Source organism: Cantharellus anzutake (assembly GCF_015039405.1).
Source record: "Cantharellus anzutake strain C23 chromosome Unknown EI90scaffold_31, whole genome shotgun sequence".
Lineage (NCBI taxonomy): Eukaryota > Fungi > Basidiomycota > Agaricomycetes > Cantharellales > Hydnaceae > Cantharellus > Cantharellus anzutake.
In genome coordinates, this window is record NW_024066981.1 from 282,701 (window position 1) to 297,277 (window position 14,577).

General features: G+C 49.0%; 5 protein-coding genes across 5 annotated transcripts; 2 read left to right on the top strand and 3 right to left on the bottom strand.

Annotated features, from left to right (window-relative positions):
• Nucleotides 1-4,658: 4,658 nt before the first annotated feature.
• Nucleotides 4,659-5,508, bottom strand: EI90DRAFT_1391414 (uncharacterized protein). The gene has a single exon (XM_039051748.1). The coding sequence runs from the start codon at nt 5,381-5,383 to the stop codon at nt 4,856-4,858; it is 528 nt and encodes a 175-aa protein (XP_038914835.1). The 5' UTR covers nt 5,384-5,508; the 3' UTR covers nt 4,659-4,855.
• A 2,234-nt stretch (nt 5,509-7,742) lies between these two features.
• On the bottom strand, nt 7,743-8,027 carry EI90DRAFT_3125197 (uncharacterized protein; the record flags this gene model as incomplete). The annotated part of the gene is made up of 3 exons (XM_039063806.1): nt 7,743-7,824; nt 7,883-7,911; nt 7,968-8,027. 3 exons carry the CDS (start codon nt 8,025-8,027, stop codon nt 7,743-7,745), a joined length of 171 nt encoding a protein of 56 aa, XP_038914836.1.
• A 393-nt stretch (nt 8,028-8,420) lies between these two features.
• EI90DRAFT_2892047 (ribosomal protein L37e-domain-containing protein) lies at nt 8,421-8,695 on the top strand (the record flags this gene model as incomplete). Its single annotated transcript, XM_039053995.1, has 2 exons — nt 8,421-8,490; nt 8,556-8,695. Coding segments are annotated over 2 exons (210 nt in total), but the record flags the coding sequence as incomplete, so codon positions are not given.
• A 1,893-nt stretch (nt 8,696-10,588) lies between these two features.
• Nucleotides 10,589-12,227, bottom strand: EI90DRAFT_1391998 (uncharacterized protein). The gene is made up of 9 exons (XM_039051749.1): nt 12,055-12,227; nt 11,942-12,005; nt 11,631-11,881; nt 11,555-11,576; nt 11,356-11,493; nt 11,245-11,291; nt 11,148-11,188; nt 11,037-11,076; nt 10,589-10,932 (listed from the first exon to the last, which is right to left on the bottom strand). Exons 3-9 carry the CDS (start codon nt 11,735-11,737, stop codon nt 10,773-10,775), a joined length of 555 nt encoding a protein of 184 aa, XP_038914838.1. The 5' UTR covers nt 11,738-11,881; nt 11,942-12,005; nt 12,055-12,227; the 3' UTR covers nt 10,589-10,772.
• A 556-nt stretch (nt 12,228-12,783) lies between these two features.
• EI90DRAFT_2924215 (Mg2+ transporter protein cora-like protein) lies at nt 12,784-14,543 on the top strand (the record flags this gene model as incomplete). Its single annotated transcript, XM_039054852.1, has 11 exons — nt 12,784-12,952; nt 13,017-13,102; nt 13,155-13,232; nt 13,280-13,390; nt 13,446-13,489; nt 13,554-13,731; nt 13,783-13,816; nt 13,875-14,017; nt 14,067-14,210; nt 14,264-14,361; nt 14,414-14,543. The coding sequence occupies 11 exons, from the start codon at nt 12,784-12,786 to the stop codon at nt 14,541-14,543; spliced, it is 1,215 nt and encodes a 404-aa protein (XP_038914839.1).
• Between the last annotated feature and the right edge of the window lie 34 nt (nt 14,544-14,577).

Here is a 14,577-nt window from a genome sequence, read left to right on the forward strand (position 1 = left end):
ATGAGCTCACGATGAAGCCAAGACGCAAATCGAAACTTCGATGTGGAGACGATGAGAGACAAGGTTGGCCTCGCAGTGGCTACTCACGGAGTATGTGGTTGGGCTACGACGTTTGGATCAAGACAGACTACTGAGCGTTGAAGCTATGACGGATGCAAAACTGGCTCGCTCAGTCATCGCACGGATTCGAGCGTACATGAATATATTTGGGGCCACAGCATTGATACATCTAGAAAACATGGAGATGTTTGTGCCTCTGGGAATACGACGCTGGAAGTTAACGATGGACAACAATGCACCGGGAATCAACCTAAGGGTGATGAAACTGTAATCAGAAAACAATATTGGAGCAAATAAGGCCCGAAGAAAATCAGTGAGCCATATTTATTTCATCCTCTCTCGCCTTCGCGGCTAGCGCTTCCAAAAACGCAAATGCCTACAGATGCATCAACGATTCACTAGAAGAATTCGCAGAACGCGAACCTCCGTCGCAAAGTTGATGACTGACAGTGTAAACGACGGCGGAGCACCCCTCAATGAATGGATAAACTCCACATTCATCACAAACAAACACAAGGGTAAAGCCGCACTCACAAAAAAGCGAAGACAACGAGTCTCAACGCGCTAGATCATTCGGAAGACATATCTATTACAATCTACATGCTATGGGTGTGTAAAGCCTGTTCCATCACGGCCGCCAAGATCTAGAAAGGAAGGGCATTGAGTAAATGATAAACGAAAGCCGTGAGTCAACGAAGAGAGGGAAAAAATAGGTCAGGCTGTTTCTGGTATATTTTTGGTATCCACAAAGTCCGTAGACTTCTCGGCAGCAGAACTGTGTTCATCACATATATATAAAGTGCTTGATCGCTAACTTACCTGGCAGCCATTGAACCCAGCTAGAAACACCATGTCAGCATGCAGGTAATTAATTAAGCAGCGACACCATTACAACGACGCACTCAGGTATCAAGATGTCCTTCAGACGATATCAGACATATGCTTGTCTTTGAGAAAACATCATAGGATAACTAGGCTTAGAAACATACCTGGGAAGAGTGAACTAGGTTTATCCTAACAGAAAGAAAAAAAAGGAGTATCAGCACTGGCCCAGCCCCCCGAAGAACCAACCCAAAAAGCTCTGTTGGTAGTGCATGTAAAAAAAAGTGTCCATGATATTGCGTCACAAACTTTTATGTATGGATACATATCTTCATAGATAGCAACACACCAAAACACGACACTCACCCGTCCATGACATTTCGATAATTCTGACTGCGAAAGAGGAAAAAGCTGTAGAACAGGACATTGCGCCCAAACCCACCCAGACTGCCACGAAGGGTGACTGGTTGACCGAAATCTGAGCAGAGCGCACCCAAGTCCCATCCACCTCGCCAGAGGGAGCTGCTCTCCAGCAGGCATTACGACCTATGATATCCTCAACCCAAGCCCATCCGTGAGGTGAGCGAGTCAATCATCAAGGTGCTTTTTGTTGCTGCTGTGAAAATATAGCGTTGTGGAAGGAAAAGTGCGTTCGACGCTCCTTTTATATCCCACGAGTCAATTTGCTTCCGGGCCACAGTCCTGCATTAGTGCACGATTCACCTTCAACAGCCCGCAAGGGACTACTGGAGTACCAGCGGAAATCTCTCTGGGCCATTCTGTTCATTTCAGGCACCTAAAACGCGACTCAGAAATAACAAGCATGCTCGCAATCAGTCACTTTGAACTTCGGCACCACAAATGATGGCCCTGCATATCACCTTTCAAGTCCTAGTCACTAGAGCATAAGAGAGGCGTGGTGAGCCTCGAATAATCTCGTTATTCAGCGACGCCATCGTTTGTGGGTCGACTCGATGTTTCATTTTGCGCATAAGGGTGTACCAACGTCACCGGTTACTGGATTGTCCAGACTGCACTGGCGAGGTAACATTTGTCATGGCGGTCTGCTGGCAAGTCATCAGACAGCTTCTGTTAGGACACGGTAGCATGCCCTCCGCCTCATGTTCACGGACACATACCTTGCTAAGGCGTCTCCGCGGGTTAATCTCAAGGGGGGCGTGATATAGTAATTAGATGCTTCGGCTTTCACCATACGAGTCAGCGCCCCTGAAGCACGGTGCAGCTAGCGGGGCCAGATTCATCTACAATAACACCCCTTGTGAGTTGGGCTCGAGTCACAATACTAGGTGCTTTCGCAGAGACCCCAAACGGCATCGTTCGGTAGATTACTGCTGGCCGAACTACATGGAACCTTGGATGCACTGCTTAGAAATATTCTACGGTGACCCTTTGGAACTGTGTGGACCGATTGATCAGACGCAGTAGGATGTAGTTGATGTCAGTGTATAAAAAGTTAAGGCGTGCAGAAGGGTACTCGTACTCCTGCGTAAAATTGGGAAATCGCAGCTCAAGATCATGTTGCGAGACAGCAATGGTCGACTCGCCATTGCCTTATTTATCTAGCATAGTCTTTTGTTCTTCCGATCTATTGGTTGCTTTATTCATTGTCACGCTCGTTTCATCTCACTACGCTTAAAAGCTCGACATTCGCTTCAACACCCTCAGTTCTCTTTGCGCTCTATGCTTGAGACTAGGTTCGTCACTTGTTCATTTTGGGTCTCTGCCTATTAAGTGCTGTTTGACATTAGTTATACCCAATCTAGTTCACTTTGCGCTCTACGCTTGAGACTGAGTATTAGTCCACCCCGGCTAGAATAACTGCAATCCTATGGAGCGTGTACGTTGCGTTAAGGTGCAACACTGATGTTTTAACCCGTGAAATATAACGCGGGCGCGAACTGGCGGCGGGGAAAAGGTCTAAGATAGTTTCAAAGTTTTGATGATGGGCATTGAGATGAGCATTCTCCTGCCCTACCAGTGGCTGGAATTATGGACTGAACGGACAACAAAGAGGCTGTGCGAGCTGCCAGCTCTCAGAAGCCAAGTTGTAGATACCATGCATATTGAAAGCTGTCACGGCGGAACGCTAGTGCTTTCACGATAGTGACGGTCGGCTCGTGACATCAGACCCTGCAATCACGGTAGGCAGGATAGCCTCTACTTGAAATCATGGAGGGATTGTCGTCATCGTGAACTTACAGCAAGGTGCAAAAAAATCGGCGCGCTCGATTTGGATAAATGACCCTGAAAGTCACCCATTTGGCCGTTCGTCCGAATCGTTTTTTTTTTGGCACCTTGCTGTAAGGAAGTCGACAGATGACCAAGTAGAAGGATCCGTCCATCGAGCTCGAGGAAGCGTCATGTTGGGACCTCGAGACCTTGCGGCACGGGTCGTAGGGAAGGTATCGATGTGAAAAGCGAATTGACCATTGCGTTCGTCGTACACGCAAAAGAAAACGGAAAACAAAATAGAATTTCAATTATTGCACTCACTCCTCGCAATGTTCCTGTTGCTCTCAGCAATGTCTCATTATCCAGTTGGGTCAGAGCGTAAAATGGACAATGAGGACAAGCCTAGGTTCCCGAACAAACCTGCGACACTTTGGTGGTTCGGAGGCACGTCGGGCTGCAACCATCAACAATCGCCTAGATATGTGTGCTTTTATAACGGTTCAAAAGATGCGCATTTGGACCAGACACTTGATCCCGTACCGACGAGCTAGGCGGCGGATGGAGGACGATGCGACAAGACGCTCTGATCTGTACTAAGGTTCGAATAGTTACCTGACATTACGACGACTGCGCGTGGTGGACGGACTTAATTAAGGATTTGCTAGTCCAGTGCCAGGCTACTTTTGTTATGAGGGATCCCCGGATGGCCGAACTTGCAGCACCTAATAATTTTGATTTTCATGCAAATATACTGACTGTCCCAAATCAAGCAGCACATTTGGGTTTGTGTGCACGAAGAGCTGGTCATTTCCCACGGAGTGGCCATGCGGATTCCCACGGCAAAAAAAAAACGGACCGCTCTGGAACAACTCTGGAAACAAAAGCCTCGCAAGCTCGGCCAATTGCTTGGAAACGTTAGATGCTACATACGATTCTGTGCTAATTAGTAAGCAGTGGATAAGTCATGGTGACCCCTCTTCGAGGAAAAGACATGATGTTAGTATAATCTTTCGTTCTTATATAATCCGATCTATTCGTTGCTCTATTTTCATGTATTCATCGCTGCGTCTCACTCCTTGAACAGACGACGCTCGACGTTCGCTTCATCGACGCCCTCAGTTCCCTTTGCGTTCTACGCCTGAGACTGAGGTCCGTCTCTTGTTTTTATCATGGTCACTCGTTCACTTATTTTGTGTCTTTACCTAGCACCGTTTGACATTAGTCCACTACCAGTCTACTTTACGAGACCTGGATAGTGCTCGTTCTTACTACAGCGTCGGAGTGTCTCCTGGCGCCATCCAACAGATCGCCATCGGGCATTGACTTAAGAGAGACATGGCCTTGCGGCAACGTGGCACATTTCCCTGTGTGCTTCAGGTATGGATGGCCGGGTTGAGGTTTTCCAGTAACTATGGCCCTGCTAATAAAGTATTACGAAGTGGGCTTAGCGCCGCTGACATACTAGGAGACTGATATCATATATTCCTAAGAATTGGGGTGTCGGCCCAAACTCCGATGGCGCTGCTAGGCCGGGACCGACACCCGCATGTCCCATCATGCAGTATTCTAAGGTGTCTTCTCGACCTTCATCGAACTAAAATTAGCATGTCAGGGGTTTCGCCCTGGTGGTGGACTGTGGCCTTTGAATACGCAAGTGGAAACTGCAGGCAAATGCAGGACCATCTCCTGCCTTGACCGGATATTCTGCGCGCGTAATAGGATGAATCAGTGACAGCGAACAACACGAACAACCCTCCTCCCTCAGCCCGAGTTGGGCACGTCAGGAGGAACCAGGCGCCCCTGCCTGGAAAACGACCCGAGGGGACAAGCCGATGACGGTCCTTTCAACCCCACATGGCGGAACGCGTTTACTCGTTTTGGGTGTCAAGTCCGAGCACAATACCATGGTCATGCGTTTGACGCATGATGGAGAAACATTCGCAAGAAGATGGGCTGCGTTTGTTGTCAATGGCAGGATCTGTGCCCACACCTCCCCCCGGAGCTGATGTGTCTGGGGACATGACCACTGGCAAATCAACGCTAGTCCATTTCGGGACACATTTCGAGTGCCGATCGCATGGGAAAAACGTGCAAGGAAGAGAGTGGTCAGCTGGGGATTAGACACGTTGCGACTACTGATCCGCACCGACCGCGAGATGAGACATTTTGGAAATGCTATTGATGCGAGATTCGAGAACGGAGTTGAATGGGCGCGCTTTTCTCGTAATCCATAGAAACACCGGGGCGGTTGTGGCCCCCCTTCCCTTTCACATAGTTGGTTGCGGGCAGGGGAGCGCCAGGTTTTCATAGGCAGTTGGACACGAGTCGCGCGCGCCGTTCATTGTGTGAACCAACTCAACTCGAGCGTCCTTCTGGGCCTGCATGCTCCCGATGGCTGGGAAGGCAAATCCAGTCTCTGGGTGGGCCAAAAATGTTCCAGGCCTCTCACATCAGGACCTTCCCCCGAACCCAGCCACGGTGGCGTGCGGGAGTTCTGATCGCCACGACAGGACTTCGTCAGTCTTTGTCCATGGAAAATACCATCACTACAGTCGCATCATCCCCCACCAGGTTTCTCGCCCATTTCATTCGAGGGGCTTAGCCTGTGGACGACTTGCGGAGGGTATTGCTGCCCAGCATCAGAGGAGTTGCAAAACGAAATCTTTGTAACCAGGCAACGCGCAAGGCGGGAAATGACGATATTGGACAGATGAGCCAATGCCTCAACGGCACAGGGGATTGGTCGTTCTGCAAGTATCAAGATATGAAATGAAGGCGGATTTGTTGGAAGGTCCGACAAACATGTCTTTGTTTTCTGGCCGCCTGGACGGAACCATTCGACAAACCAGATGAAGGAGGCGTGAGGGTTGTGCTGGAGTGGCGAGCGGAGGCATAACGTGTATGTTTTAGTAGTCGGAGATGAGTGAAGGGGACCGCTACGGAAAAGGGGGATGCTCGTGCCATTGTTCATTCAACGGATTATCTAGTAGAAAAGGGTTCAGGATGCGGACTGTGAAGGCAGGAGTGCTGGGGAACGAGACAATAGAGGTACCAGTCGAGTACCACACTAACCAAACTGTTGCCAACCCAGGATAGGGGGTACAAGGCATCACATTCAAAATCGCAAAATAGTATAGTACCCAGATACTTCGTATTGTATGACCTTTCTAATGCTAGTACCTTCCGGTGTTCTAAACTCCGCTGGGCACGCGACCAGATGCAATGCACCGCGAGCCAATTTCCATACCAATTTGTAGAAATCCATGCCTACGATCCGCGGATTGTATGCCGTGAACCAAGTTCGGGGGATGCGGCTACTAGTTCTTGCCACACATCATGCAATAGAAGCACTTCTTACGTACATTTGGCCCATCAAAACAGAAAATCGGGAGCAACCTTCCTTATCCCCTTCTCCACACGTCCGTAGAAGGCCAGCACTCGGACATGCCCTTGGTCCGTGGTCTCACATAGAGGGTTGTACCAAGTGACCCGCCTATTTCCTCACACCCTGATGTGAGCGTTTCCCAAATGCAGAGGATGTTGCTCCCAAATTGCCCCTGTGTGGGCTGGAGTATTGCGGACTCCACGAGAAGCTTTCAGAAACTGATAATCATGTTGGTGTCATCGGAGACCTAGCTACAGTGTTGGTAACGGGGATCTCTCTCGCCATAGGCCGGGAAGAATTGAAGTCCTCCCTGAGCAACTGAAGGTGGGGTGGGGGGCCGCGTTGCAATGAGGGCTGTTACGTGGCAAATGACAGAAGTCCACCGAATCCTTGTCTGCGCGGAAGAGACCGAAAAAGCCTTGAACGTCTGAGTCGCGTGGGTAGAACACACTCACGCTAGCAATATTGCTTTTCTCCCGACTCCACCGCAGACGTTCTGTCGTCGTGTCAGCGGCATGTTGGAGGTTCGTGCGCGACTACCTCTGAAACGGCCTCGTTCCGTGCCCACGTCCTGTGTGACAAGTGGTGTATACGATTCGTGAGTGCGCGAACCCCTCAAGCCCACCATTGTGCAGCAGCGGGTACGGGTGATTCAAAATTGTCAATGCTCAAGTGACTACAGGACTAAGCCCCTTTTGGTGTGACCCCGAATTTCCCAACAGGTATGGACGAAGACGTGGGAGACTCTAGTGGTTGGTCAAGGGATACTCGGGGAAATGCAGAAGTAATCATAGTGAATAGGCAATACAGGAGTCACCATTACTGCCTGCATTTGTTAATGAGAGTCGGTAAGTTTCGCATGGCAGATAGAGAAAATTGCATAAAAGTACGACGCGAAAATCCATCTTCCAAGGAGATAGTAGTACTATCCGGCACAACCAAACCACGTGAATGCCAAGCTCTGCAGGGGGGGACATGGCGTTTTGGATCGTTGACTCAGAGAAGATAGACATTCAAGCTGGCGTCGCGTCGAAATCTCATGACAACACAACGGATCGCATAGAGGCTAGGATCTGCCAGATTGGCGGTCTTCTCGGCGCTTTTTCAGCTACAGGCTGTGCGTAAGTTACGACAAGCGCGGGCTCCTAACCACGCACCCAGGCAGCCTTGCAATCTGACGCAACGATCAGCCACGTCCAATCTACTAGGCACAAACACTAACCGCGGTACTTCTGAAATAGATCCAGGCACTTGTCCCTGTCATAATTATTCTAACAGTTGTCTAGGACGGTGCAAGAGGATTGAAGAGTGACTCCACTTTATCCAAACACGTCATGGATGCCTTTGAAGCCTCATGGCAAGGGCTAGTTTCAACGTAATATCAATGCATAAAAAGGTCTGGCACGGCGAAGACAGACAAACTCGATAAATTGGGAATCGACGGCTCGTCCCTTAAGTGCAATCGCCAAGAGTGAATTTCGCTGTTGATGGGCTTTTCAGAACATACTTGAAAGGCAAGTTTATAGTCAATATTATTCTTCCCATTTGCGCTAATGTCACTGGTCATTGAGAATGAGGGTCACTGGAACTGCGGGGACTGGTTTCAAGGTTGTGGCCCTGCGACAATGCTCGGGCGAGGCGTGGGAACCTGTGTCCATTTGCATCCGATAGCTCCTTTGCCCTCATCCTCCAGGCATCACAATGGTGGGTTTGCTGTGCACCTAGGAACCATTCCGCACATCTCTGAAGACTGACAGTGACCATGTTATGGTGCTGAAAGTCAAATGGAACCGATTGGTGGAATGGTTCTGATGGATGCATGATTTCGTGTTTGGATGCACTTTGTTGATGATAATTTCCATCTTTGCAGACCAAGGGTACAACGTCTTTCGGGTCCGTCGAACCTCTCAACAAGAGTTTTTCAAGGCGCGCCTAACTGATCCCCTGCTGGAATTGTAGTAAGCGACACACTAAATCACATGGTATATGCCGCCGATGCGGTAACCGCGCATTCCACCTCCAGCACAAGAGTTCGTACATGTAGGATAATCACAGGGATTTTTGATACTTATTCATGCGTGGTGTTACCATCTAGAGTGTGCCCAGTGTGGATACCCATGTGCTAGACTTCGCAGCTACAACTGGAGTGTGAAGGCGAAACGCAGAAAAACCACCGGAACCGGGCGCATGGCTCATTTGCGGGATGTTCACAGGAGATTTAAGAATGGCTTCAGGTGTGTCAATGATCTGATTAGGCCCTGTCATTGCTCAATTTGTCCTCTTCCAGAGAGAATGGCATCGCAATCAACAGAAAGAGAAAGAGTTCGTCGACGAAGACAACGGAGGCTCCGAGTGGCACATCAGCGTAAATTCTGATCCCATTTTTTGCTCGCATTCTTCACAATTTACATAATCACCTGCGCCTTTGCTACCATCCCGCAATATTGTACTTGCATGTCGTTTCCTATGCACTACTATGCATGACTGGATAGGTATATGGCATGCATGAGATAGTTACTGTGCGTATTGGGGTCTAACACTGGCACCTCTTCAATAGGATTCCTTGTGAGAGTGTGCGCCCGGAGTGTGTAGTGAGGGCAAGGATACCTCCTTTGCTGAGAGCCCCAGCACGCGGCTCACTAACGACGCCATGGGTCACAGATTCTTCTATGCCACATAATGGGATTAGTGTATCATCGAAGGCCATGGTTTGGTGATGACTAATTCCTTGGAGACCATGTTCATCTGGGCAACCCCAAACATTGCATCTGCCTCTACAATTTGAGATTCCATGTCGAGCCCAAGAGGATGGCACTCTGGCCACGTATAATCGCAGTTGGATGTGAATGCTAGAAGTCTGGAACTAAGACTGGGTCTAGGCAAGTACTGCCTGTTCCAGTTATCTAAGCGTAATCTGATCAAGAAAGTAATTGAGTTGAGAAGGCATGAAATTTTGGAACTTATGTATTCTCACCAACCAGTTCGTGGCAACCTCGGATCGCTGACCGAATAAGTGGCCTTAGCGTTTGTTGAGTTTGAACAAAACCCGATCTTCAACCCATCAAATTCGCCGGTTTGCACAGAATATGAGATACTTCGTGCTAGGATAAATAATGAGCCGCCCGAGATTTGAAGTGTCTGCGGACAAGCCCGCAGCAGCGACCAAAAGAAATGTGTTGTCAATATGCCTGAAATCGGTATTTCGTTCATTCAGCCATCTGAGACATTCTTAGATTAGATTGGATAGCCTCTGGGGTTCCATTCATTCCACTGCATCAAGATAAGGTCTTGACAAGTCGATGATAACAGGCCGCTTGCTGCGGCTATTTCCGAAACTTGATTTGTGTCAAAGTGACATGTCAGCCTCGTTTTTAGCGAGTCATTGAGTTGGAAGCGTAGCAAGTACGAGGCACGAAATTAAGCGGAAGCGCTGTAAGTGTCTCGGATCGCTCGCACACGCAGGGACGTTGATGATTGGGAATCATGTGGATTTGAAGTCTAGAACATTCAATGTCGCCGCACACTAGTGAGCTGCGCGGAAATAAAACAATGAACGCACGACTCCCCGCAAGGGTCTTGTGATGATACAGGCATGGTACGATATCAGAGGCCACGCTGGTGAGGCATATCAGCGACCCAAGGTCTCGAACTCTGGATATTTATCAGTGACCTTTCGTGATGAAAGAAGTTCTAGCCTGAAGCGCTATTATCGCGACAGAGGCACACGGACACGTGTGCGAGGTGAATTTGAGCGGGAGCATGCTCGTAGTAGTATTAAAATTATGCCGCAAATGGTGTTGACGGGCGAAATGCTTCCGTACACGTGACCCTGCCCCGTGGGGTTGGCAGCTTAAGACATATTCTCGGCTCACCACCACTTCGCATCAATACTGTAGCTTTTCGTGGTCTCGAGATGATCGGCAGACTTCATTTACTGGTAGATTTTTCCTAGCCGTGGGCTCGTGTGGTGCCGCAAGTGGAAAGTATCTGGGCGGCGTTCAACATCGAACTGGGATGCGAGAGATCAGGGGGATCCGACGTGCTCCTCCCCCGCTATTGTAGATACTACGTGCGGCTAGTTATTTTAGTTAACCGCTGAATCCAAGGATGTTGGGCAACACGCTATTGATCTGTTCCTCAGTTTCAATCTTGGACTGCCGAAAAATCATGTTTGAATTACAAAGATGGAGGACAATTGGTCGCTAAGGTAAGTCGGTCCAAAAGACAAGACAAAATCGACAAGAGACCTGGGTATCCGCCCAAGGCATTCGCTTAAATGCCTCAGATCTTTGTTAAGCCAACAATAGTCCTGCTATTCGTATCGCGCTTGTAGCGCCTGCCAAGACGGCGCCGACTGAGGATATGTTTGAACGAAACGCTCCATATCATCTGGAATCCGATTAATATCTATAACACTCCAGTATCGGGCTAGGACGTATGCAATGTCCGTCGCATCTTCGGCTTGTGCAGAGCTGGAAAGGGAGATGATATTGGTGGCAGAGCAAGGTGTCCACCACCGAATCGGAATCGCATTTAGTACCGTGGGGGCGGAATGGCTAGGAAATAACACACGCACATTGCCCATGCTCTGATCTTCGCCCTTAGAAATTCTGTTGCTGAATAAGAGTGGGAAGTCAGTTTGCGGTAGCAACTCAGTCGACTGTGCGGCTTCAAGGAATGTACTGACGTGAGAGGAACGGGACATCATCGAGTATTTGAATTGTAGTCCTATCAAGAGAGATCAATGCGTTAATTACACATGTGGATGACGACGGATCACGCACTGGTTTAGCTGGCGCGGTCCTCCCTCCCCGGCCTGAACGATCTCAATCTGAGAGGGTCACGAATGCATCAGAAACCCTCTAACCAATAAGACGGATAGGATTGGGACTTGCCTCCACTGGGGGGATGGGCTCTGCATAAGTTGCGAACATACGATTGCTCCAGGTCGAGGACACGGTGGTAAAATTCTCGACTTCGTTTAAGGCATCACGGATGCTGAGGAACCCACGATCCACAATGCAGAACAATTCCTGATTAGATGAAGAAGCTTGATGCGTGAGAAAGGACTGCACACAAATTATCGAGGCTTACCTCTGTGTCGCGCGGTACGCCGCTGAATGTGTCGATGAGTCCAGTTAAGCATCGCCAAAACCAAATAAGGCCTCACAGGAGAGTTGCAAGGAATCCACCATGAAAAGCATGAGCGACCTCAGCTTGTCCGAGGCGATGCGAGAGGATACGAGCTGCTTGAAATATTTGATGTCTACGAGACATGTTGGATGCGACGCGACAGTGAAGCGAGAAAGCAGGGCGAGTCGAGAATGAAGGACGCGTAGTAGGGCAAAATGCACGTCGTTCGTGGTTATCACAGCTGCTGCATCGCTCGCAATGCAGACTGGGTGGACTCCGAGGGTCCTCCTTTTATAATCGTGACAGTGATTCGCGACCGGGACAGGGCAAGGAAGTGAATTGACAAACCGTGAAGCATTTACGAGGTATAAATCAAGAGCTTTTAGCAGTTTGGAGCCAGCTAAAGGAGGAGCTTCTGGCCATTATGGATCAGCTGATGCAAACAATGGAAAGAAACCGACTGGTGAACCGATCATGGTTCGCAATTGCAAAGATGAGGGGCGGGTTGCCATACGAGTTTAGGGTTGGAGCTACAGGCACCGTGCCAGCCAGCTCCTGATATTCTTTAGACCTGTGCTTAACGCAAGGCCAAATCGAGTTTTTGAAAATGGGATCCCGATGAGAATACTCGGAAGCCTGGGCGGCAAGTTGAACTTGTGAGCGGATTCTTCCTTCCGTGGTGGGAGTTCCCAGGCCAAAAGGGATCCACGCAGCACGGCGAGCCTTAGTGCTCTGTAATGCGCAGAGTGGGCTCAACCCCTCGACGTCCCGGTAGGAGAATAAGCGCCGACAGGCCACGAGGATCCCTATTAGCTATACACGGGTGCATATGACTTGCGTGCACAAAGGGAGAAGAAACCGCGTTAGCCTCTGCCGTAACATGTAAGACACAGAAGTCGGCTGGGAATGCGGGATTACCCATCAAGGCGCGCAACTTTCCATTGTATTGATCACGTATCCAACGCGTCCACGCTCAATCGGCACAACCGTCCTGGATCTTGTTTCTGCCTCTGTGCATGCAGCGCAGTGCGCATGGTTTTTCCCCGCTGACGTTATGTCGATATGTAAGGGGATCGTCAGTCCAAGGGTGCATTTCGCGCTTCTCGTCACGTCCACGAGGCTTTGATGCCCCAATCCCTCAATGTCATTTGTTGCGTCCATATACTCCATTCCGGGTCCCCGCCTGTCATATGCCTGGGCCGCTTTCTCGGCTATCCAATCTCAGATTGTTTTGGCGAAAGAAGGATCAGACATACAGGACCACGCTGCCACCATCCGATGAAGAATCAGCCAGGGATCAGATCCTTGAGAGGGCCTTGAAAGGCCGATCATCTTCTGCTCAAAACCTCCTAATGCGATGTAAATGTCTTTTGGGACTTGTTTAGTAGTCTCGACAGAAAGCTGACTGGAAACGCTACTCCAGGTACTGTTCTTGATTCTTCCGGAAACGTTTCCCAGACCTCTGGCGAGTTTAAAAAGTCGGATTTGTCCACCCAGCACAGTTTACATGTAGGCCATTTTTGTCTGCGCCCTGTCCAGCGAGTACTAACAATATAAGCAGCCCCGGGATTTGCGCAAGATAGACTCCCGTATTCCTAACCTAGTACCCACCATATTAGTTCGCAAAGAAGCGTTTTTGGTACGCAATTATTAAATCCCTGTCAAATGGCTTCTAATTATTCGTAGGTTAACATTCTTCATATTCGTGCATTAGTCAAAGCTGATACGGTCATTTTGTTCGATTCTTATGGTAGCACTGATTCACGTCTCCACTCCGTATTCTTATACCACCTTGAGGTAAGATCAGCCGCTATTCAGTTGTCATTATATCCCCATATCTTTCGCATATCAGCACAATCTAAAAACAAAGGGGGCTGGTCTGCCCTATGAATTCCGGTTCGTGATACTGCATTTTCGACACTGATCGCTCCATCTCACTTTCGTTGTTCGTTTTGTGCAGAGCGTTGGAATCCATCCTTTTATCAGTCTCCTCAGCACTTGAGGCGGAAATGGTTCTCATCCGCCATCTAGTTGGTGGTTTGCTTTCAGAGCTGGAGGACGATATAGATAGAGATAAATTCAAGCGGTTACTGCATTACTCTCGACGGCTTTCCAATTTCCAAAACAGAGCGAAACTTGTATGATGTGTTCCAACCTTGATTGTAGTTTCTGACCTGACTCTGGTCCAGGTGCAACTCGCGATTGAAGAAGTGTTAGAACAAGGTTCGTACGACACATCGTGCGCGCACACATGACCCTTTGATCTGTGTTCACCATGTAGATGAAGACCTTGCTGCGATGTACCTCACAGACAAAAAACAATCGGTACTCCGAAAATTGAATGAACACGACGACTTGGAAGTCCTTCTGGAATCCTTCGCCAAGCAAGTCGAAGAAATAGCAAATGAAAGTGATAATATGATTGTCAGTGATGGCCAAAATCCGTTATGCATCTACTGATGTTGTCCTGTAGAGTAATGTGCAATCAACTCAGGAGATTGTAGAGCTGATTTTAGATTCCAATCGGAATGCTCTGCTCGCTTTGGATCTTAAAGTATCCATTATCACTATGGGCCTTGGTGCAGGAGCATTAGGCGTAGGTGCTTTTGGAATGAACGTGAGTTGCCATTTACGAACCCATAGACCTCGTTCACTCAACCCTCATTACAGCTCCAAAACCACCTCGAAGATAATTCCGTTGCGTTCATTGCCGCCACAGGGGTCGTAATCAGCTTCACCGTAGCCGTTACTGTCATGGGTTTGCGAATGTAAGCGAAAGTTTCCTACGGCTCTCACGGCGACCTCACCGGTATTCTGCAGTCTATCAAAGATTCGCAGAGTTGGGCTGGGGTCTGCACAAGGAAATAGTGTGACATCAGGAAAACAGATGGGAATGCTGGCACGTCTTCGATACAGGGCTAACAGCCCAGAGGGGAATTGGCATTCTTGAGGTGTCCTAAAGGAGCCATGTCTTACCCGTCTTG